The 25,225-nt window shown below is 38.5% G+C and overlaps 1 protein-coding gene across 3 annotated transcripts in view; it reads right to left on the reverse strand.

Annotated features, from left to right (window-relative positions):
• Window positions 1–3,233: 3,233 nt before the first annotated feature.
• ADCY1 (adenylate cyclase 1) overlaps window positions 3,234–25,225 on the reverse strand; it is a 188,010-nt gene continuing 166,018 nt past the window's right edge. For 2 of the 3 annotated variants that reach the window (XM_051612581.1, XM_051612580.1), the window contains 6 exons: window positions 23,593–23,709; window positions 22,016–22,162; window positions 21,531–21,629; window positions 15,794–15,908; window positions 14,120–14,244; window positions 3,234–13,397 (listed from right to left, as the gene is read on the reverse strand). In XM_051612581.1, the coding sequence (XP_051468541.1) occupies window positions 13,059–13,397; window positions 14,120–14,244; window positions 15,794–15,908; window positions 21,531–21,629; window positions 22,016–22,162; window positions 23,593–23,709 (942 nt within the window). In that variant the 3' untranslated portion in view covers window positions 3,234–13,058. The remainder of the gene's footprint in view (window positions 13,398–14,119; window positions 14,245–15,793; window positions 15,909–21,530; window positions 21,630–22,015; window positions 22,163–23,592; window positions 23,710–25,225) is intronic. The other variant, XM_051612579.1, reaches the window with a different exon arrangement.

Below are 25,225 nucleotides of genomic sequence, written 5' to 3' on the forward strand. Positions count from 1 at the left end.
TGTATCCCCAGGTGGTGTTAGATGAGGGAATGCTAATGAAGTCATTGGTGTCCCACTGACTTAGTGAAGCAGAGGACATGTGATAGGGAAGCTCATCTGCTTTGTCTGTGGTAGTGTAGTAATTGATATGTTACATGTCTCTATGAGAGCCCTCGCATCTTCAGAATTAATATGCCTTGTAAATGAAAAGGTAAACATTAATAATAATAATGGCTATTTCTTCATCAATATCTCCTTCTACTTCTCTATTTCTAGCTCAACATGGCTAAATCTAATAATAGTGGACCAATGTTTGATTATAAGTATTTTGCTGGTTTGGTTTGGTGGCATTTTTGGTAGTGGGGGAAGGGCCCCAGGGGTGGCTCTGGTAAGATGAGAAGCTCCCCCTGATCCAAAATCAGCCATTAGTGAGACAATAGATGCACCTCTGTGATTAACATATGAAAGAACTGGAGAGGCAGAGCAGTGCTGGTGGTTTATGAGGAAGAAGGGGAAGAAGTTGCCCTAGCAGAAGTTTCCCTGCAACTCATGGCGAGATGGCAGCTGTCCCCCTGCACTCATGGAGGAACGTGGTGGAACATTCCCTAAAAGTGCCAGAAGGGGTGAACTGGGCCAGTGGACTTGTGTTATTCAGCTGTGGAAGACCCCAGTGCCAGTAGAGGTGACTGTTCCTGAAGCAGCCTGTGACTCTGTGAGAAGCCCACTCTGGAGCAGGTTGCTCTGGACTTTGTGTGAAGATCTTATCAAGGAGAGGTTTGTGGAGGACTCTCTCCCATTGGAGTGACCCCAATGGGGAAGCAGGGGAGCACTGTAAGGAATCCTTCTTCCTGAGGAGGAAGGAGCAGCAGGAACCACCAGACTGTGAAGTGACTCTAAACCCCATCCCCTGTCCCCCTGTGCCGCTGGGGGGAAGGAGGGAGAGAAACTGGGAACAAAGTGATTTGGGCCCAGGAAGAAAGGAGGGGTGGGGGTAACGTGTGTAAGCCCTGCTCTTTGTGTTGTCTGTGTCCTGTGGGCATTGGATTAGTGCGAAATTAAATTATTGTTTTTCCCCACACTGAGTCTGTTTTACCTGTGACCTTAATCAGTGAAAAACGCTCCTTGTCCTTTTTTTGACCCATGAGCTTCTAGTCGGCCTTTGTCCTCCACATCCCACAATGTGTGTGTGGTTTGGGGAGGGGGGTGGGAGTTGAGTGAACAGCCACATTTCTGTTTCTTTGTTGTTGTGTTAGGCCCAAACCATGACAATTATAGAAACAGTTAATAGTTAATATAGAAACCGACAATTATGAGCCTGGGAGGCTCATAATAATGTAATATTAGAAGCCTAGTTTCTATTGTCTGAGCCTTGAGCCCAAAAACTTACACAAACTACTGCTGCAATTGATAGCAGAAATAATCTGCACAGGACTGGATGTTTGGAACACATCAGGACTCCTAAGTAACCTGTCTATACCTCATGATCCCCATCCTCAAATGCTCTCTCCCCAGTTTAATGGTTTTAATAAGTGCCAGAATTGTAACAGGCAACTTTCACTACATGTTTCACTGTGCAGCTATGCTTTTTTTTTTTTATCAGAATGGCAGAAATATGTTCCATGGCTGGTACCTGAATAACTATTTCCTTTCATTGAACATCATGTTCTACCAGCAGGAACAGTGAATTAGGTTACCCACTGTCCTAGGGAACGCTGCAAAACTGGAAAGCTTTGACATAGATATGATGGCAATGCACCGATAATGCCAAGACAATGTACAGAATTTTCCATTCTCCCCTTCCCTCTATTTCAAATCAACAATATCTTCTGGTAACATTTTTGAACAGGAACACCAGTTGCAGTCCTCTCATTCAGGGACTGCATTTCTGTAGCATAAACCACCCACAACTGGAACAGATGTTCTTGTCCAAAAATGTTACCAGAGGATATAAGCAAAACCCTACGTGATTCCTTCCTTAAGCAAAACAAGTTTTCATTCAGTTTGATTTTGTCTCTGAATTGGTACAGCAATGTAATGGGGCATGACAGAAAAATGTTGCCAAGCACCTGACCCATGTCATTAATCCAGAATGTACACTATCTCATTAACGTACATGTGTGTATGTTTTATATACAAGTATAAATAGCTCTGTGTGTATTTATATACATAAAATCCCCCAAAACAACACAGGGAGGGTTGCACATATTAGTGTTAAGAGAAAGACTTTTAATATCAATGTGCCAGAATAGGTCCAATGAAAGATGAAGGCCAGAGTTTCAGTTAAATGAGATCCTTTTGACTTAAGGGAGCTATTCTGATTGACATCTAGAATGATCTGTCAGGTTGTCTTTTAAAGGTGAAAAAAAAAAAAAAAAGGCTACCTAAGGCATCAAATGTTTCTTCTCACTGATGTAAGGGCAAACCAGGAACAGTTCCATCACACTCACTGTCATCACAGTAATTCTGTGCAACTCACACTTTGCCCTTTAAACTGCAAGAGAAACAGCCGGGAAGCCTTAATCTAACACTTGGAATGAAAAACCCTTGCATCTGAGCCCAGACTGTTTTCCATCACAAGGGACTCTGCATTTCCAATTTCTCTCAGGGGATATCATCATGGATAGGTGTGATGGACCTCAGCACCTGCGCTTTTGCTCCGAGCTGGCCAGATGGGAGTCTGCTGTGCTTTGAAAGTGGTACAATCAAACAACTTTGCTACTGTGCCCAAGCCTACTGAGTCTCTCGAGAGACATGTTACCTGATATAACTTTTTAATTTTTCAAATACATTTTAAATTAACCTATGCAATTTTGCACTTAAGTTGGTTCTGTATCTTGCATGATATAAACTGCCCACATGATCTACACTTTGTCCAAGTTGGCCAATTATTTCTTTCTTGTGAAAAGGGAGAAATGAGCGTCCTTACCCCACCTTCTGGTATATGTGGCCTGTATTTTGCCAGTATTTGCATGTTTACTTTCCTCTGTTTGCACAATGGATGGAGCACTTGGCCTAATATGGCTACCACTGTAGTCAATGCAGAAAGTCAACAAGATTCACAAGGAAGCTGAATTGTTCCCATAAGATTCTTTAGTTCAAAGCCTTTGTGAAAGTAAAATTGTGGGATTTTTTTATGCATGTTCTTAGCCTGAAAACTGAGAAACTAGTTGGACCCTCTGAAAAGCAGCTTAGTATAGAAAAATGATTGCAGCTTGATTTGAAACAAAAAAGAAAACACCAAAGTGCTGTTTATTCAAGCAATTTTTTTCCTTTATTTTTAATTAGATTCCAGAAATTATAATAGTGCAAACACTCAGTATAAAAGTTGCAATAGGAAATTTACATTCACATTTAACATTTCAGTCCATTCACTTTTTAACATAAAAATAGGACAAATATTCAGTTGGTCTTCTCAATTAAACAATCCTGAAAAAGACTGGAAGATACTCTACAATATTCTATTTACATAAAAATAGACCCGTATTATTAATGCAAACCTATCATTAGAAGTTACCCAGTGTTAAGTTATTGTATTGTACGATGTATATGCATACATACATACATACATACATATATATATATATAGTATAGCTATTTAGAAACAAAAATGTTTATAGGTTCCATGGGCTACAATATTTAGAAAATGACATCTTGAATTACAGGTGTGTTCCTTAAAAGTTAGAACTATTCGATTTATTTACCTATGTAGATGTTTCTATTGTGATACTATAGGCCTTCTCATGGTCCCTTTGAAGTCACAGGCAACATGTAATTTGAACTTAGAGAGAGAGGAAGAGACCTTAGACTAAGGCCCGATCTAACAATTCAACAATCATTGAAGTTAATACTTCCATTGACTTCACTGGGCTACAGATCAGACTAAGACACCTTCTGAAAATTTGTATATCAATTAAATAGAGAGAATAATTCATTTGGCTTTCCCTTTGAGGAATGGAATATCTCTACTCTAATGCAAATAATTTTATTTGTTTTTTTCAAGGTCTAAGCAGAATATTCAAGTTAGTTCAGAAGCAATGCAGAATTTCCTATAAACATCTGCAGGTTAAGCAGCTGGTAAGATTCCTCTTGCACAGTCATCCTACTGAATACTTCAGTTCAACGAGCCTTAAAAAACCCCAAGACTGTATGTTTCCTTGCTCTTATTTTTTAATGAAGAGTGGCATCCAGACACAGATGCCATTACTGCCCTTGAAATGTATTTGCACGTTTAGTAAACTGCTAGGGAACATGAATTAGGCTACCCCACTCTTGCTTATCTCTGTCTCTTCTTTGGGGAAATGAGCAGAGATGTTGCTCTGCCTGCTGCTGGCAAGGTTAAGACTTGCTGCCTAGCTTGCTGCCAGCTCCTGGTGCTTGCACTCCCACCACAGAGTACAATGATTTGCCCTTTCACGTTTTCTGCACATGTACTGCTTCCTAACGAGATTCTGTCAGAGGTATTTATTTTCCCCTTTTATATGGAAAATCTCCTGTTTGAAAATACAATTTGTTTTTGAAAATGGAGTAGTTTGACAACCATCTAATGGAGGATATACAGAAGGAGATGGTAAGCAGGCCTGAGTGGACACCTGCAACAAAAATGTGATGGCACTGAGCAACTGAAGGCAAGTTAATGGCAGCACAAGCACCGATTTCCTTAGAAGCAGTGTTTTAAGAGTCACAGGTCACATTTTTATGTGTAAAGAACTATGTGGTGTTAAGAGGCAGGTGGGTATGCCTAGCTCCTTTTCTTCAGTGCTGTGGAATTTAATACACTTAACTATTTCTAGGATGCTTAAAATTATGGGTAAGCCTACAATGGACACCATGCCATGATGTGTAGGCAGAACAATTTTGACTGATGCTCCATGTGTTTTTTTGCTTCCTACCTTGGCTGCTGAACATTTCATTATAAAAAAGAAGGACTCATATACACTCTTAAACCTTTTAAACTAACAGATCTGAAAAACACTTAGCATCTTATTTCCAAGCAGAACCTATGGTCACACACCAGAAGTGCAAAAATTATATATAAAAGTATATAAAAAATTATATACTACGGGGGAAAAAAAACCACGAAACAATCTCTAGGAAGAGGTTTTTAACCTCTGTCAAAATTTCACCGAAAACATCTCTGTTCTAGAATTCTCTGCATTGGGTTAAATTACACTAGAAATGGTAACTACTCTTGGACTTTGGGTTTTAGACCAGTAACTCTGAAAGCCGTACTTTCATTCTTACTGTATTCTATAACATTTTCCAAAGTTAATTCTGTGTAATAACCAGCTGCTTGAATGCAGAAAAGTAACTCACCATTTGCTTTGTCTAAGTCCAAATTTGTGCACAGAATTGTACTTGTAAATTGGAGCAAGTTGCACAATTACTTCTTATTTATTAATTGAACTCTAGTAATGTTACCATAAAAAAGCAAGAATTCAAAGTGTAAAAGGATTTCTACTATAACAATTTTAAAATGTAATTATCATGAAGCAATTTTATGATGACACAGGTAATGTACCAGCTTAAATTTTTCATAACTAATGCCACCATTGAGAGGTCTAGGATGAAAGCAGCAGGTGAGGCACTTGAAAGTTAAGACACAATAGTGTGCACAACTGCACTAGTATGCACACCTTAGCCTTGCCCACCACAAGAAAAGTTAGATGTTCTACCACCAGCTGACTAACCTATGTCTAGCATTTGTAGCAGTGCAGTTACAAGCAGTAGGTAGGTGTTCTGGATGTTTTTAATCTATGCGTTGTGCAAGCCTGTTCCGAAGAGGAGGGCAGCCAGCCTTTTAAAAGAAGCTCCAAACTATCTGGACAGATTTTCTGCAGGACTCAGCTCACTGTGTGTGCTGAGCTTTCCAGGAAATATATTCTTATTTAGATTGGACCCACATATACATGTGCAAGGCCTTCATCCATAAACACCTGGAGCTCTCCTTGCACCCACATAGCTGTGCTGGTAGTAAACCAAAGTAGGAAAAGAAGTAGCAAAAAACCTACAGTGATGCAGCACTGTTTGTTCCTTTAGTTTAATCCAGGTGTGAACTGTTTGATGCCACAGAAGGTATAAAATGGGGAAACAAATATAAAGAGGCAGATCCTCCAGCATGCAGTAAGGCACAAGCAAAACCAAATACTTTCAGCACATAGGCTATGTACATTACCCAATGCTAATTCAAATTTCAGGGTGATTCTTCAAATGTCAAGGTAACAACCTCTTATGATTTCTAATAATTCCTTCTGAAAGCAGTTCACCAAGAGATCTTGAACATTCTCATGAATGTGAAGACATGAAAAATAGATCTAGCTGTATAGTTAAACACAAGCCTTATTTTTGTCGCACCAGGAATGTGGCTGAGTACCTTGCCAGCTCACATACTCAAGATCTGTCCCATATTACCGAGTGCTTTACCACTGACTTCAGATGGCTTTTCACCTTTTCCTTTCGTCAAGTGCTATCTCACAGGCTTATTTTGTACTCCTGCTTTGTGCTTTTTTTTTTTTTCTTCCCTTTTTTCCTGTTTTTATCCTTGCACTGATGAGATTGTAAGCCACACCAGGCCACACAAGTAGTGTGACATTTTGAAGAGCAATTAAAAAGCAACAGGCAGCCCCAACTTTTGTGTATTTTTTCTCATTTATTTACCTTTACATTATTATCCATTATTTAGATTTGGCCTGAAAACTGGAATTAGAAGGTCCAAATGGCTAAAAATGCTTATGTAGAGTTCTGGAAAAAGCCAATAATAAAAAAGTTGGAGTAGAGAAGCAGAGTCCAGATTGACATTAGTCACATCAATTATGCCACACTGAGATGTAGAATCTCAAAATGAATTTTGGATGAGTTAGTTTAGGACTGTTAGAAACCCTTAACTGCTGTATGAAGCCAATCACCAGTATAAGATAGTGGCTCTTTTATGCAGGCAACTGGGATATGTTGTATGAATCTACATCTAAACTTATGAAGAAGAAGCTTGAAGAAACTGTACTGCTTAGTTAACCCCACAGGTGTCTGATTAAACCAACAAATTAATGGATTTCTAAGTCCTATTATAAAATGAGCCCAAATCTGTAAAATACAAGAAGTCCTTATTAATACATAGCAGAAAGTATTTACAGTCCACACCCTTTTTCCTGTCACTAATATCAGTGTTGTGGTCCCACAGTACTTCCTATTTATTATACAGCAATTATATAAGTCATTTGACATGTAGCCCCAAGTTGTAATGATATAGATATAACAACTTCAAAAATGACACATGCAAAACACCTCCATAATTTAAAGTTTTGTTTATCAGCAACATAGAAAAAATCAGCTAGAGGATTGGATAGTGATTTCTTATTCCTATATCACTAACTGACATGGACCTCAAGTAGTGGGTTAGGCTGTGATGCCTAAGGGAGGCATGGCTTTAGTGGAAGCAGGACTAGGATTAGAACAGAGCCCAGAACCCAGTGAACCTTCTCTTAATAGTTCTGTTTAATACTTTCTGCTTAGGAGTAGAAAATTTGGAAAAAGAGTCAAAAAAGTGAACAAAAGTAAGGCAACAAAATTAGTTTGTATATATATACATATGTACGTATCTAGGAAAATAATATATTTGCATTGTGTACTTTTTGCATACAATAACTTATTACCACATTAGAAATACACTCTGGGTAACGCTGATGGGCCAAATTCACTTCCTTTACCATAGTGTTGCACCTGCATACAGCAATGATGGATTTGACACTTGGTCCTTCTTGATGACAATACTACATCAAATGCAGTATCAGAGAATACCTACTGAATGTCAGATATTACACCATTATGAACTACAATATCTGCTCGCTTTTTATATTACAGTAAGTAGAGTTTATTGCTTCTAATAACCAGAAGGTACCCTATGAATACAGCATAGATGTTGATAACATTTTTTATATATTGTATTATGGATCTTGGAGCACTGAGGTTGGCAGATCACAACTATTAAATTGTTTTTCTTCTTTATTTGCTGTTTGCATTTTTTATTTTGCTTTGCTGAATGCACATGCAACTAGTGCATTTAACTCTGTGCCAGAAATGGTATATTTAGGAAAACTTATTGTTTTGTTTTGTTTCACTGAAGTCAGGCATGAGTGGCATGCAAAAGGACATCAATTTCCAAAGGACTTATAATCTCCATGCACATGTAAAACATCTCTTACAAAATTGTCAACATTTGTCAAAAGTATGCCTTTTTGCCTCTTTTTAAACAAGTGTACATGCAATTAACTGTCCGAGCTAAAACTATTTACAAAATTTCATAATACAATACATCTTTTTTAAGTGAATAATACATGAAAGGCAAATGTTTTCTGTTGTTTTGTAACACTGTACAAGATTAAAAATAAATAAGGCATTATAATACAGGTTTATCACAAATTAAAAAATGTTGGTTTTCACTGTAATACAAAACTTTAAAGAACGTTATGGCTAAATAGTCCTCCTGCTTGGGCAGAACACATACAGATGATTCATGCTACTTTACTAATGTTTTCAGACTCTACAAAGCACTGAAATGGCACAGGACATTTACTGCTTCTCCTCAAACAGTGAGTCCCAACTACTCTCTTTTGCCTTACATATAAATCTCAGGCAAAAATGTGGAAGAGATTTAGGCATATGACCTACTCTCAGTTACAATGTTGTATTCAGTTCAGTACTAGCACGAGACATCGCTGTAACCCAAGGCAGAGCTTGGCTCAACTCCTCACCTTCATAAGCAAGCTAAACTCCTGGTGATGTCTGCAGGCCTTGTAGGTACATAAGGGATGCAGATTCAGCCCTAAAGAGCTGAAGCTTTTGGCTCTCATTCTTGCCTAGAGAAAGCAAGGGAGAATTTTAATGTGTTTTAGTGAAGATGAGGGAGTGCAACTTGCCACAGCAGGAAGCAGCTACAAAAAGCAACACATTTTATAGGCTGCATAACATAGCATCCTGGTCAACACAAATGGAAAATATTTGGAAATACTCAGCCAATAATTTAACTGACTGTCGGTTGTAATCTCAGCAGAGAATAATAATTGAAAAATCAGTTAAAAATAAAGGTAGCACAGGAATGCTTCAGAATTAGCTCCCAAGACAGTGAAGTTTGAAGATCTTTGATGCTTATCGCCTTATATAAAGAAAGACTTTGATTATTACTGTAATTTGAAAGAAAATGTGCAAACGGATGTGAAATATTGTGCTTGCTACTGACAGACACTGATATGCCAAAATGGCATCACTTTGTTGTGTATCTGTTAATTTTTTTTAAGCTAACAGCTGCACAAAACAGTGAACAGAAGTGCAGGAGGCTATTCCACCCACCAGGTAGCAAATTACTATCCTTGGTTAAATGTGAGGGACTTTCGGGTACTATGGGGCAGAACTGACTCCTTGCTGGGGCTACAGCAAGATCATCCAGGCAAAAGTTACAGAGCTTAACCACAAAATTAGTGAATGCAGAACAGGAAATACAACTGCATGCAAGGTGGATACAACCCAAATTCATCCAATTACCAATAAAATTTGATTATTGGCATCTAATTTGGCAGAAAATGTGCATTTGTGGGGTTGTCAAAGTATTGCTACTACCACTTTCCATGTATAAAACTCATTGAATATATCAAAGAAGAGCAGAGAGATTAAAACTGTCATTTAAAGCTATCACATGAGAGCTGAAAAAAAAAAAAATATATATACACAGAAAAGAAAAGTGGGGAAAATATTATGAATAGGGAGAGAAAGCATACAGGCAAGAACACAGTTTCATTATATCATGATTTCAATGGGCATTTAGTTTTCCCATTGGAATGGCTAATTTTCATATGGCTTTTTACTAATTTGTACCTTGGCTCAACTTTCTTCATTATTCTGTTCAGCTCAGTCCAGGACTACATAAAAAAATAAAGTTTTCCACATAGGAAAGCCAGTAAAAACAAAAAACATGAAAAAGGTAGGACTCAAACAAAGTCTGGAAACTGACTCCAAATACACTATCATTGATGATGTAAGCTAGCATATACACATTGGACGAGGTGCAGCACCAAGAATCAGTCTATCCTAGTCCACTCAGCATGCTCCAGAGGCAAAGAGCTGCAAAAGGACTGAATGAGAAGCTGATGATGAACTGTACCTGTCTGGTCCATACCATTGAACATGGAAAACTTTCTTAGAAAAGTCACATGCCTCGTTTTATTGTTGAAGAGGAGGATCCTGCTCTGGCAGGGGGGGTTGGACTAGATGGTCTTTTGAGGTCCCTTCCAACCCCTAAGATTCTGTATTTCTGTGGTCAGGCTTAGAAGAATTTTGGCATAATTCTGCTATCACCTGCTAGTATTTTAAAATATTAAAATGAATAATCCAAATTCACATTTCTACATGATCTTCCACTAACATTACTTCAGGACTAGGTTGGGAATGAGGACAATTCAAAAAAATATTAGCACAGGGGACATTTTTGCTCACTGTCTATTTAGTGATAAAAGAAACAACAGCACTATGCCTATATTTTGAACGTTAGAAAAAAATAACAAATAATTCTATTGTAAGCTTTTGGGGTGGGTCAATGGCTGCATTTGGTCTTTGTGTTCACATACTACCACATCTACTGCTGGGATGTTAAAATGCTTTTAATTTTAATAACAGAACATGTAAAAATAATGTTTTATTATGACCAGTGAAATTAAAATTCACTGATTCAAAGATTGTGTAACTTGAGCGCTTGGTGAGTGGACCTGAGATATTGCACTTAATGCTTTCTATTTGGTTAAGTATCTACCTTACCGGTATGATGAATTAGTTCTTACAAACCTATTAGGAAACATAAATATACAGTGTGCTTTACATAGATTCTACTTAATTTAATTATTCAGATATTTGTTCTTTTAAATGTGTATTCTCTACATGTATTTATTTAAATGCCTTTGAATGCCTCAAAACCAGACTTATTCTAGAAGAACCTGTGAACTAGATAGCTGTCAGGAAGATAAAGAAATGCAATGACTTTCCACAGATCAGCCAGAGCGCATACACCTAGTAGAGTTAGGAAGCAGTTCTCAGTTTTATAGTCACTTTAATTACAACACTAATTTTACTAGCTTTGTAATGAAGCACCTGACAGGGTACATAAAAACCCTGCTGAAAACCACTGGAGTCCCACATGAGCCTCATATGGCTACATGGAGAATGGAAATTCCTGCAGCATTTCTTTAACCATTTGCATCTGTTGACACAGTATTTGTCCATATGGTTTTAACAGTGACTGCTCCAAAGCAAATACTGATTTAAGGATAATTGCTTAGAATATTCTTTCGACTGAAGTCAGCAATAAAATAGGCACACCAAAGAGAAATGTGACATCTAGTACATGTAAGTTTTCTACTGTACAATCTGGACAACTTCTGTAGTCCAGGGTGGACTTTTCTTGTTTGGTCCAGTTTTTGTTTGTTTTGGTTTTTACTGGGGGGTTGGGTGGGAGGGAGGGTTGCCTAGGTTGTTTGGGGTGTTTTTTAGTTAAAAAGAAGCTTTGCATGTTTTTAGACAAAGTAAAGTTTTGCTTCTCTTTTGGAAAGCGGTGCAGCTGGTTATCTCGTGCATTCCATCAGGACAGTATGGCACCTGTCCATGCAGAAATTGTCACTCAGCAGGATGACCTCCCACTGCCCCCCCTTGAATATGGAGCTGCACCCCACACTTCACAACCAGATCAGTGATTCAAGATTAAACTATGAGAAACAGCATGTGGGCTGCATTAAGGGAAAAGCACTCAAAATATGTTCCCTTCTATGCATATTAAGAGCAGGCCCCACTCTTCTGGCATGTTCACCAGTGTGCTCCGCATTTGGGCAAAGTTTGACTGTGCTTGTTTCTCAGAATTACAGCTTTCTATAATTGTACAGCTTTGAAGAGTGAGCCTGGGTAGAATCAAGATATAATAAACCTGTGGCGAAAATTTGAAAATGAATTAAGGCATAAGACTATGTTGGCAAACATACAAATGCCACAAAGGTAGCAACAGCATGTTTGTCACCAGTACAGGACTTCTTTGAGCTGTTTAGAAAGGTAAAGCTAAATTCTGGAACTGAGACACAAGACCTGTGCTGTTTGTAAAAGCCTGAAGTAATACCATCCTTCTGCTCTTCAATAAAAATCGCACTGTATATGAAGGAATGTTTCTATATTGCATAAGGATATCGTTGTGCTTGCAGAGTGCTCCTCTGTCTTGCACAAAGTCAAATGACATGCAAGGAGGTAGCAACTTCTAAACTCTTCCACTCTTTTTTTTTTTTTTTTAATGGAAATAATATATATTGTTCTTCTGCCAAACCTTTAAGTTCTGTGGTTTACCTATGTCGTATGTTATGGTTTGAATTATATTTTTTTTAAGTTTTTGGAGCATGCAAGGAAAATTCTAAAAAATACATAGGGTTTGTCAATAAGCTGAATCCAGCCTTCATTATTCTGTCATCCATGGCACAATGAACAATGTTCTTATTGCTTTAACTCATGCACTTGCAACACAGTTTCTATTAACTCCTGCTGTAGCCCTGGAGAGTCTCCACCTGCCCAACACAGTTAAATGCAGCTTACCTAATCCCAGATCGATCAATGCTTGCTGTGACAGAAAGAGAAATCTCTTTGCTACCTCATTGCAGGTGGATGTGTAAATAAATACATATTTTTATCTTTATCTCTATTAATCTATTAAGTATACACAGGACTTTTTGTATATGTGCATATATAGATTAAAACATGTATATACACACACACATAAATAATTGCTTGCATGTTTATATAATTTTTTTTTTTTTCATTTTCCCTTTCAAAATGCCAAGAAAATATTTCTCATTTCCAGGAAAGCAGGTTCTGACTTTTCCTAACAGAATTGCTAGCCCTTTTATGTTCCATCCCAAGAGTTTGTTACACAGTTCCCAAGTTCTCTTTGGTTGGGTTGTAGTGGTCCTTTGTTAATGCCATAGCCTATGACCTCTGATCTCTTGGTAAAAATTCAGGCAACCATTGCTCTCCAAGTTCTCTGCAAATGGCACTACCAAGTTTCTTTTGCCCTATACGTCCTTCACTGCTGGCACAGAAGGAAGATAATGCAATGTTGGATTTGTGTGAGTGACAGATGTTTGCCCTGCGTCAAGCCCAGGTTTTACAGTAAAGCTAGCAACTGAGGACACCGATGCACTCCTGGTGCCCTGTTTTGTTTGAGTGTTTGCTCTCCCATAAGGGTACATCTTCCGCTCTAAGTTTAAAGACTGTGTTTGTGAATTACTTCCATCGGCCTTTCCTTCCAGGAAATAGGTCAACATTTCACCTTTTCCCTTTACGCTGACTTTACCCCTGCATACAAATTCGTAACTGCACCTTTTTAATATCCGCTGAACTTCTTCTGTCACCTGGAGACAGAAAAGACAAGACTATTAGTTTTTCCTGTTCATATAATATCAATCCTATAACTGCCCACCATTCCCCATTTTATTTCTCTGTCTTGAAATAGGCATAAGGTAGAATGAACTAGCACCTAATGCTGCTCTCAGGCGCATGTAAAATTTTCTTAAGGAATTGAAAGTCACTGACCAAGCTGGAGTCTGAGAAGGAAAACTTCTGGTCTTGAGCTGAATCATTACACAGTCAGATTAAGCTCTGCCCAACAGAAATGTGCAACCAAATTGTCCTCTGTTGTAAGATGGATCAGGTCCAGTGATGTTAATTTACTCCAGAAGAACTTTTGCTCCCTGGAGACTAGACAGGTATTTTTGGACATAGATCCTTTCCATTATCCTTATTCAGGCAAAATTCCTACAGCATGAGGACTGGTTCATGCAGTGTTGGCAGTCTAAGGCTTGCCTCCAACTTTGTGCAACATAGCAGAGAAGTCTGTTTCTTCTGATGGGAAATTATCTATTTAAGGATTTTGTTGCCTTTGAGTTGTGAAGAGTATATAATGGAAAACAACTATACCTTTGATGATTGAATCATCTGGAGAATGCGACCCTTTCCATAAGGGTGACATTCTTACCACAAGATCAAATGAGGCTTCTAAATTGTCTTGAAAATGTAACCACATATCAAACAGGACATATGTAAAATTCACAAAATTGCCTCAGAATGCACCCACCTGAATTTTCCCCTGCACTCCAGTACTATCCATTCGACTGGCAACATTTACAGTGTTCCCCCAGATATCATACTGTGGTCTTCTGGCTCCAATGACTCCAGCCACTACCGGCCCAACATTAATACCTAAAATTAAAGCAATTACTTTGGTTTCAAACACTACAGCGTACTATGCAAGGGAAATACGAAACCTGCAAAACAGACCAAATTTCTTAGAACTTTTCTGGTCATAGGACATAATATATGTTAAATTAATGCCAACTGGACTTCTGTCCAAAATAAAGACATTCACAGAGATACCATATTGGAAATCAAATAAGACAGGCAACATATAAATTTGGCTCATCTGTGGATTTTATTTTTTGTTTGTTTTAAGAAAAGAAGACAAGCAGTGGTTACACTGAGTTTGGCTGTAGAATAATTCAGGACAAACTGTTAAAGATCATTGTTTGCTGTGACATCCACTGTGGCTGCTTATAGAAAGCCTTTTAATGAAGGTTTTCCAATGGAACAGAAGTAGTGGCTTGGAAGACACAAAGAATGGGATAAGGGAAGCATGTCAAATTTGTTGTCAATATGAGAAAACTCAGATCACAGAGACACTGGAAGAAGACAAGAGTGTGTGAAAATGGCTCAAGCATCTGTTTTTGGGAAACCACAGGGATCAGTTCTACATTTCTGACTCATTTTGACACCTTTTTTGGAAAATAAAATAGGATGTTCCTTCTGAGTGCCCTGGAGAGCTGCTTATGCTAAACTCTGCATGAAGTTCCATGCAAGTGCATTCCCAGGTAAGTTATGCAGAAGAATGGGGGTTAGATAATTGTCTTCTGTCCCTCTGTGAACCCGGAAAGACCAGCTATAACAGAGTTCAAAGACAATTTAGGATTTATAATTATTAGGATGTACAGAAGGGCAAGGATATATAACACTCCTATTGCTACCCTTTGATGTCTTTGGTCTTTCTCAATCTTCCACTGCTAGCAACCTCACTTTTCCCCTTGTCCAGCCCAATCTCAAATACAGCCATGGAAATATAAAGAAGCTGGATAAAACTGTGTGTTAAAATACACAATGAAATGAGAACAGCAGTGGAAGTACCATTGGAGATGAGCAGGATTCAGGGAGAACTTGATCTCTTAGAAGGCTGGGAGAAAGGACTCTGAGAGGTGAGGCACGTCATAACATGTAAATGATTGCATTTGTGTTGTGAAGACCAAAGGATCTGGTATGTTGGAGAAAACAGGAGTGGTTGAGGTGATTTGGCATCTGTGGACAAAACGCTCCCATCACACTTTTAATGCCAACAAAGCTTTTGCTGATGCAACTTAATAGATAAGTACAGTTGGATCTAGTTTTCAGCAGTTTAGCAATGATAAGCAGTGTAAGCCACAAGACTGGCTACACTAATAATATTGTATAAAATTATTGGTGCAGTTTCCTTTTAGGGGTGCATAGATTAAATAAACACACTGGAAATGGACACAGATGTAATTCCTTAATACTGATGTTCACCATCCAGCCTGCTGACCTTCTCCATGGATGTGACTCTCCCACTAAAGGAGGCTTTTCAGTTTTAATCATGAGTGCAGGACAGGTAATCCTTTGCAGACAGCACAAAGAAAGTCAACAAACAATATTCTGCTTGTGTGGTAATTATAGAAACGTGACTTACCAACTCGTAGGACAAAGTCATTGTAAGACTGATAGTTGATTTCATCAAGAACGTCAAACATCTCTATTGCAAAATCTGCCAGTGTACTCAGATGGGAAGAAATTGATTTTTTAGCCTAGAAACAAAATAGTATTGCACATTAGCTTTGTATGGTACTGAGATGCAGGTAAAATATCAAAGTGAAAAACAATGGAAAGCTCAAACTGGAAAGCTCAGAAAAAGAATCTAACCTGTTTTGCTTTTTGTGAAAAGAAACTTTTGATGGTGGCTACAGCACAGTTCTCAAGTACTGAATTGTTGTGGTTTTTTTTAAATTCTTCTCTCTCTCTCTCTCTTTTTGATTTCTGGGAAGAATGGAAAGCAAAGTTCCCATGGTAAAGTGGTTGCTAGAGAGCTGCAGATGTTTGTTGTGAGCATGGCAGGGAATATAACCTGCTTTCTTACAAAACTGCTTTGCCTGATTATTTATAACTATGGTTTCTGCCCTCTTCTCCCTTTGGGGTTTTTGCTAGCTCTCAGCTCCATGGGGTGCATGCTGTTCCCATTGACATCATTCCTGTTAAGTTTAATCCTGTGAAATGTAGAAAACCCCTATTTTCTTTCCTTTCTGGGCAAGCTGAACTGAGTTGTTATAAAACATATCTAAATGAACTAAAGCAAAAGAATCAGAAGACATCAAATTAAATACTAAAGTATCAACTTGTAAAAAACCCCCCAAATATAAGAAAGTAATTTTTGCAACATTAGTCTAATTAAACTGCAGAACTCATTTTCAGAGGATATTGTGCATTCCAAAAGTTAACTAGATTGAAACATAATTACTCAAACTCATGGCAGAAACATTTGCTACGAAGTAGTAAAAAGATGTTATCTGTAGCTCTAGAATTTCTTAAGCAGCATACAGTTATCAAGTGGAAAAGTGAGGTTTGTATGTTTGTCCTGTAATTCATGCTTCAGGATCTACCACTGGCTTAAGATAGGTTACTAGAAGAGACCTGACTCAGTATGTTTACTCTTCTGCTGTGTTCTTATTTGAATAATAAATATGAATTCTTGAACAGATTTGCCAGGTGAAAGTGGGCTAAAGGTAGGATATGTCGAAAGAAATGCAGGGTCAGTGGCAGTGTAGCTTCAGTAGGGTGTTGCACAACAGGGCTGTGGCAGCTGGTATGAGATGAGAGCTTTTGGGTTTTTTTCACTGTGAGATTGTACAAATGGAGTACTTGACAGTGGCTGAAAAAACTGACAAACAAGTTGGTATTAGCTTTATTTGGCTCAGTTTGATAGGGTTCCTTCATGTGGCTGGGAAACTTATAATAACAGAGCAAAGTGCTAACAAAAATTCATGAAAGCACCCTTGGGCCAGTCCCAATTTTTAGGGAGGAAATTTCATTTACCTGCCTGGGTCTGTGGCATTCTGCTTCTTGCAATGTCAACTAGCTCTTCTCTCTTCCAGGCTCACCAAATCAAAGAAAGAACATGAATTAAGTCTAAAGAGCTGATGGCAATACTTCCAACAGAGAAGGAAGGCAATGCCTTGATTTGGTTCACAGCCTGGATCCACCAGAGGAAAGTCTGCAGGAGGGAGAAGTGTATAGTTTTATTTAATCCTCTAATCTTTTTTATATTCAGTATCCTTAAATTTCTTTGCTGCCCCATGAATGCTTTGATTTCCTGCAATGCCCACCAGGGTTGGGGGAGAGAGGACTGGTGACAAATACTGCATTCAGTATTTGCTGCAGGTGACAGATGCCTCTCAAAAGGATTACTGGCAAACTCTTTTGAATGTGTACTGAAGAACATCACAAAGTTAGGACCCTAGAGGAATTGAGTTGCTTGTGAAATTACAGACGTAATTTCAAAGGACTTCACACACACAATGTATTTGTATTGTGCAAAAGATTTACAAAGAGCTTGGTTTGCGTGCTGCCCTGATGGTGTAATTGCCAAGCAATTATTTATTTAAACTGCAGAGGAGTAGCTACTAGAAGGACTGTGCATGGCATTACAGCAAAACCGCTCTGACACAGGCAATGAGCATTTACTATTGTTACCTTCTAAAGTCAAGCTGCAGAAACGATAGTCGCGTAAAATACGGGATCGAAATATTTAACGTCATCAGCGTACTAGGTTCCTATGTTTGTAAATATCCTCAGTTAAGAGCGCAGTTAATTCCATCCACTGCTTTGTGCTCCTGTCCAAATCCTAGTACAAAATTGGTGGCTCACAATCAGAGGCTGTGCCAGATTTTCTAATCAAGCTGCAGTGTCTCTGGTAGAGGGGAGACCAGAAGCACTTGAGACTCTTACAGCTCCCCATAGGGAGCTCCATAGGGCAGCCCAGGGACTGTGTGACAACTAGCAGTGATTATCTACACATGGACCACCTGACTTCTAATACATAGCTGCATGATGAAGTCCTAGTTAGAAACTGCCAAAAGGATGAGAATTATTATATATTTGTTTGCATCATGGGAACAGTGGGAAGAGATCACAGAAGAGCTGAAATTCAAAGTTAAAAATATTGGCTGTTTCACACAAGATATTTAGGTTTTCTGTAATATAGAACGTTAAATAAGTTCTACCTGTACAGAAAAGATCAACATTTGCCCCACGGTTTCAGAGAAAGGCAGAGTCCTATACAAGACTATCTGCAGTGATTTAAAATGCATTGCTATCATAGGCTCAGAGCTGTATTATCTTCAGTACTGGACTAACTCAGCTGACTCTTCAGTTGACAACTATAAAACGCAAGAGCTAAACATGTTTAGGTTTTGGAACATATGCTGCCAAAGTTACCCAATAGCACACTTGTTTTCAGGATTATAGTTCAAAGAGCATTTATAGCAGACACACAAGTATGCTGTTGGCTGTTTGCCTGAGATCATACCAAACAAAATTCAAAGGATCGATCTTTTTACCTGTCTCAGGACCCAGAGGGCAAACATTTCAGTATAAATAGAGTTTTAAAAATATATTTTTGTAATGTGTAGATTTCTAGGAATGATACAAAGAAAAGCATCAATTGTACACACCCTGCAGACCAGAAAATTAGTTGTGTGCGAAATACTCCAACATCATTCTAACAGTTGATTTCAATGTGGCTTTATTTTTTATTTAACAAGGATAATTGTTGCTAGAAGTTAACTGGCCATCTTCTAGCCTTTTTACTTTTGGCCTCTAATTTGGTGTCATTTTGCCATGCTAAATCATATGTATGAGTATAGCTCTAGAACATATCATAGAATCATAGAATCATAGAATCGTAGAATCCTAGGGGTTGGAAGGGACCTCGAAAGATCATCTAGTCCAACCCCCCCGCCAGAGCAGGGTCACCTAGAGTACATCACACAGGAAGGCGTCCAGGCGGGTCTTGAATGTCCCCAGAGAAGGAGATTCCATAACCTCTCTGGGCAGCCTGTTCCAGTGCTCTGTCACTCTCACAGTAAAAATTTTTTTTCTGATATTGACCTTAAACCTCCTATGCTCCAATTTGTATCCATTACTCCTTGTCCTATCACTGGTCATCACTGAAAAAAGCTTAACTCCATCTTCTTGACACTCACCCTTTACGTATTTGTAAACATTGATGAGGTCACCCCTCAGTCTCCTTTTCTCCAAACTAAAGAGACCCAGCTCCCTCAGCCTTTCCTCATAAGGGAGATGTTCCACTCCCTTCATCATCTTTGTGGCTCTGCGCTGGACTCTTTCAAGCACTTCCCTGTCCTTCTTGAACTGAGGGGCCCAGAACTGGACACAATACTCCAGATGCGGCCTCACGAATGCAGAATAGAGGCGGGGGAGAACCTCTCTTGACCTACTAACCACACCCTTTCTAATGCACCCCAGGATGCCATTGGCCTTCTTAGCCACAAGGGCACACTGCTGGCTCATGGTCATCCTCCTGTCTACCAGGACCCCCAGGTCCCTTTCACCTACACTGCTCTCAAGCAGGTCAGCCCCCAGCCTGTACTGGTGCATGACATTTTTCTTCCCCAAATGCAAAACTCTACACTTGCCCTTGTTGAACTTCATCAGGTTTTTCCCCGCCCAAGTCTCCAGCCTGTCTAAGTCCCTCTGAATGGCAGCACAGCCTTCTGGTGTGTCAGCCACTCCTCCCAGCTTGGTGTCATCAGCAAACTTGCTGAGGGTACATTCTGTACCCTCATCCAGGTCGTTGATGAAGATGTTGAACAACACCGGTCCCAGTACCGACCCCTGAGGGACTCCACTAGTCACAGGCCTCCAACTAGATTCTTCCCCATTGACTACAACTCTCTGACTTCTTCCTTTCAACCAGTTCTTGATCCACCTCACTGCCTGATCATCAAACCCATACTTGATCAACTTATCTACAAGGATGCTGTGGGAGACAGTGTCAAATGCTTTACTGAAATCAAGACAGACCACATCTACTGCTCTACCATCATCTATCCACCTAGTAATTTCCTCATAGAAGGCTATGAGGTTAGTCAAACATGACTTACCCTTGGTAAAACCATGTTGACTGCTCTTGATGACCCCCATGTCCTTGATATGCCTAGAGATAGTGCCAAGGACAAGTTGTTCCATCACCTTTCCAGGGATGGAGGTGAGGCTGACCGGTCTATAGTTACCCGGGTCCTCCTTCTTGCCCTTCTTGTAGACTGGAGTGACATTTGCTATCCTCCAGTCCTCAGGCACCTCTCCTGTTACCCATGACTTACCGAAGATGATGGAGAGTGGACTAGCAATGACCTCCGCCAGCTCCCTCAGCACCCTTGGATGCATTTCATCCGGACCCATCGATTTATGGATGTCCAGATTACGCAACTGATCCCTAACCCAATCCTCATCTACCTGGGCAAACTCCTCCTTTATCTTGACTTCTGCTGGGGCTATATGAAACTGGGGCTCCTGGGGAAAGCCTGCAGGAGTAAAGACAGAGGCAAAGAAGGCATTCAGCACCTCTGCCTTCTTTAAATCCTCTGTCACCAGGGCACCCGCCTCATTCAGCAGTGGGCCTATATTGCCTCTGGTATTAGTTTTGTTGGCCCCGTTGTCCACAGGGTTCTCTGCTTTTACAGATGCTACATGCAAATCTAGGAAATCTCTGCCCCGAGACAAAATCTTAAGGTGAGAAAGACATTTAGGAGTACTAATGAGGATACAGAGGAACAGATCCCCAGAACTAGCAGGTGTGAAATTACTTTGACTTTTTTTATTGCTGAGTAAATAAAGTGGTAAAAAGAATGCTAGCAGGAGAGAGAAAAACGAGATTATTTGGAGGGACCAGGGTAAAGTGCAGCAATATACCTAAAACTAAGTTCCTGTCCTCAATGGTGTCTGAGAGAGGCTGCTTGTTTTGATTGTAGGTTGCACCTCAATTTCAATATAAAAAATGGAAAAACAGTCACATTTTAATATTCTTATGTCAGTTTTGCAGAAATTCATTACACCTAGAGTACTTCCCTGCATCTTACAAGGTCACGTAAGACACTGAGTTTAAAACACTACCACTCTGAGTAAGGAGATTATCAATTTGCAAAGAATCCAGAGCTGAAGACAATTAAATACTAAATGAAGCCACAAGAGCAACTGCTAGAATAGCAATTATTCTTTTCAAGCTACAGTTGCGCTTTGAATTTCAGATTTAAATTGTTGTGAAGAAGTAATACAAGTTATCTATAATCACACAGAGTTTGTTGTGTTTCTGATGTTCTTCCTCCATGAATGACTGTCATTTAAAATCTTCTTACCTTAGTACCTGAAGTAGGTACAAGTCCCACAGCTGCCATATAGGTACTTCCGATTGTCTTGATTTTTTCTATATCCTTGTAATATTCTTTGTCCATGAGCTTTGTTTAAAACATAAAACTGTTAAATATTACATAATATTTTAGACAAGCAACCATAGTTATCAGATACTATGTGCAAGTTGATTAAACCCTATTAGTTTTGGTAAACTAAGGCTTGACCACTTTGAGGTCATTGAAAAAACTACCATTAATTCACATCTAAATACTCTTCCTCTACTAGGGGAATCTGAGGTCAGATACACATGCCTAAAAATACAAACCAGGCACTTTGGAGAAGCCCAGTGGACACCAGCTACAATTAAATAGAAAGTTAACAGTAGTGCTTTATTAGGCAGTTCAAGATACACTGAGCTGCTACAGATAATCTCTGTTTATAGTAACTGGTAGAACTGAGATGTTCAAAAGACAAAGTGTTCAGACCTTACCTCATCAAAATCAGCAATAATTTCATTTAACAGGCGTAAACATTCCACTCCCATGTTATTGCCATCCAATTCGATGTAGAAATCATTGAAATTTGGGATGGAAGCAAACATCACTCCCACTTGTGAATATGACTGGTAATAAAGGTCCTGCAGTTTATGAGCAGATACAATTTTTATTTTAAAAGATTAATCTACACCAGGCATCATTATTATGGTATCTATTCTACTGCCAAGCAATAGCTAGGACAAAAGCCATCACTTTTGATAGAGAGAAAAACCATCCATATTTAAAAAATGTTGAAAGGTCTCTCCACTCAAAAACACAAAAGCAAATAAACACCTAAGAAACCCATTTAAAACAACTTAGTATTTTTCTCTGTTTAGACATGAAAGCAGTGACTAAAATTTTTGTAGAAAATAACAGCTTAGCAGCTGTAGAACTTTTATTGTATGACAAATATAACTGCATTTTTCTAAGCTTTGCTTTATAACTAAAATAGGAGACAGGACAATTTTACTGTGCAGTACAAAATCAGCATCATTCTGTCATGTCTTTCACTGAGTTGCAGAGTCCTGTATTCAACATTAATAATACAACGCTGTTCTGTATGGTAAGGTTTTTGCTTAAGAATTTGGAGGGCTCATGGAAAGTAAAACCACTCTTTTGTGGTTCAAACATATTGACCCAAACTCTCAAGAGCAGTATCATAGCCATTACAGCTACTTCAGTGCTGCAGGTATTTCAGCTGCACTGCAAGAACTAAGGGCTTCCTAAATCACTTTACTTAATCACTGCAGCCTTTGCTGTTAAAAGCTACTGTATCTTCCTTGGGTTGTAAAATTCTCCATTTTTAACTTTAAATTAATGGATTTGGTAATGGCAGCATATTTCTAGTACTACAAGGATTTATACGGAACTGTCTGACAGTTCATACACCTCACAGGACAAGAGGAAATGACCTCAAGTTTTATCAGGGGAGGTTTAGATTATATATTAGAAGAAAGTTCTTCACTGAAAGGGTTATCAAATACTTAAATAGGGTTCCCAGGGAGGTGGCTGAATCACCTTCCCAGGGAGGTATTTAAAGGCCATGTAGATGTGGTGCTTTAGGAACATGTATTAAGCACTGGACTTGGTAGAGTTAGTGGTTGGTAGAGATAAGTTATGGTTGGATTCGATGATCTTAAAGGTCTTTCCAACCAGAACAATTTTGTGTTTCACCATGTAGAACCAAATTGAGCTCAGGAAATATGGTGATAAATCCCAATATTCTAAATTGTTTTAAAATAAAATTAGTTATTTGCATGCCAACACCTGGCTGTATCAATGTGGAATGACACAACACTCCCTTATTGTGCTTTTTATTAGAATTCCTCAGAGAGACGACACTGCATCAAAAGAAATAATGCCAATCTAATTATTGAACACAACCTTCTGCAAAACCATTCCTTTCAACATGAATAAAATTATGTAAGTCAAATCCTTTCTTGAAAATATATAGTTGAAAGGTGACCCAAGCTATACAGGATCATACCCACACAACATCACCATGCATTTAAATTTTATCTTGGTTTACCATATTTCTTGGATTAGACATAAGAAAGTGCTGTGCAACATGTGCTGGCAACAGGTTGAAGAGAATTCTTTTGTTATCCAGCTTGACTCTCTCCATATCATCTCTCTCTTCTTCTGCCTGTGGGGACAGGGAAAAAGAAACGCCTTTCCAAAAAGAAAAAAAAAAAACAAACAACCCAAAGCCATTAAAATAGCTTCTATTACTTCATCCTTTCAAATTAAACTAAGCAAAATTATGCCTGCAAAGTGGAGTGGGAACAGTTCTCTCCTATACCATGTTTTTATATCAGTGCAAAATCCCTTTAAATCCTTGGTAATGAAGCTAAAATATCTTAAGACTACTTTCAGGTCTTGATCAGCTAAGTGTCTTCTGTAGTTCTCTGTTCTTTTATTTATATTTTTACAGAGTAAAAAGATAGAATAATCCCACTTAAATCACATTGGCCTTGGAAGCCAATTGCTTCCCAGGTAGGTGGAGCCAGTGACAGTCTTACTGAATTCATCCTTCAAAAAGGAGAAGCCTGGAGAATCACCAGTGCTTAAAGCAAACCTACATAATTTTGCAGTAAAATGACAACAGACCTAGTAAGACAATAACTTCAAGTGTCTTGATTCATGGGAGTTCGTAGGAGTTATGCATTAGGAAACAATTCTAAAAATCAGACTTCTTATTGGAAAAATACTGAAAATCTAGGAATTTGGAACTCCCAGGTTTGCAAATTCCAGCCTCGTCATTAGTAACTGTTCTGCGAAACCAATTCTCTGGAACTTGCTCCTTGTTGTTAGAGTGACTTTTGGCCCCACATCTTACTTCAATTAGAAAACATTTGATCAATACCATATAGTTAATCTCAGAAATCACAGCTTATTCTTTGCTCTTCAATTACACTCACAGAACTGTAACACAAATCTTCTGCCATGATCCCAATATGATTTTATTTATCTAGTTACAGTCAGCAGAAGACTGAAAGGCCAAATTCTCAGTCTTTATTGAGAAACTACAATCATGTAAACCACTCAAGAACTTGCTCTAATCTTTGTTGGTGTTCTTTTTTTATCTAGAATTTGCTAACAAGATCTATTACAAAGTCCACATACTTTTCTCGCTATCCATTCCTGTCTACGTAGCAGAAAACCAGAGACCTCTTGCATTTGTATAGTCTTTATTCTTTTACTGTGATTTTTTTTCCATGACAATACTTAGAAAACAACCTTTTTATTCAAATAACACAGTCTGCTTTGCCTTGCAGTTTACTTCTGTATTCTTAAACTTATTTACAAGTAGAAAGAATGCCAAAAAAGAATGGAAATAAATTCTCAACTCTTCCTCTATTTTCTATAATAAGAATCAGAATTTATTCCAGAAGTGAAATATCAGTAAACATTAAATAGTAGTTAATCTCTGCAAGAAATTTATCAGGAATTTTTATTCTATGCAAGCATCTATTTCCTGTCTGTGAATCGTTTTCCTGACACTTTTTTTTGCTCTTTATACTTCGTATGCTGTTTTCTTAAAATGTCCTTCCCTGTTTCAGTGGTAGAACTCTGACTTACTGTCGTCTATAAAAATTGGTAGTAGCCTCTTACATTTACTCTAACTAGAATGTAAATGTTCTAGTAGTAAAAATACAAAG

Source organism: Apus apus, chromosome 2 (genome assembly GCF_020740795.1).
Source record: "Apus apus isolate bApuApu2 chromosome 2, bApuApu2.pri.cur, whole genome shotgun sequence".
Classification (NCBI taxonomy): Eukaryota; Metazoa; Chordata; class Aves; order Apodiformes; family Apodidae; genus Apus; species Apus apus.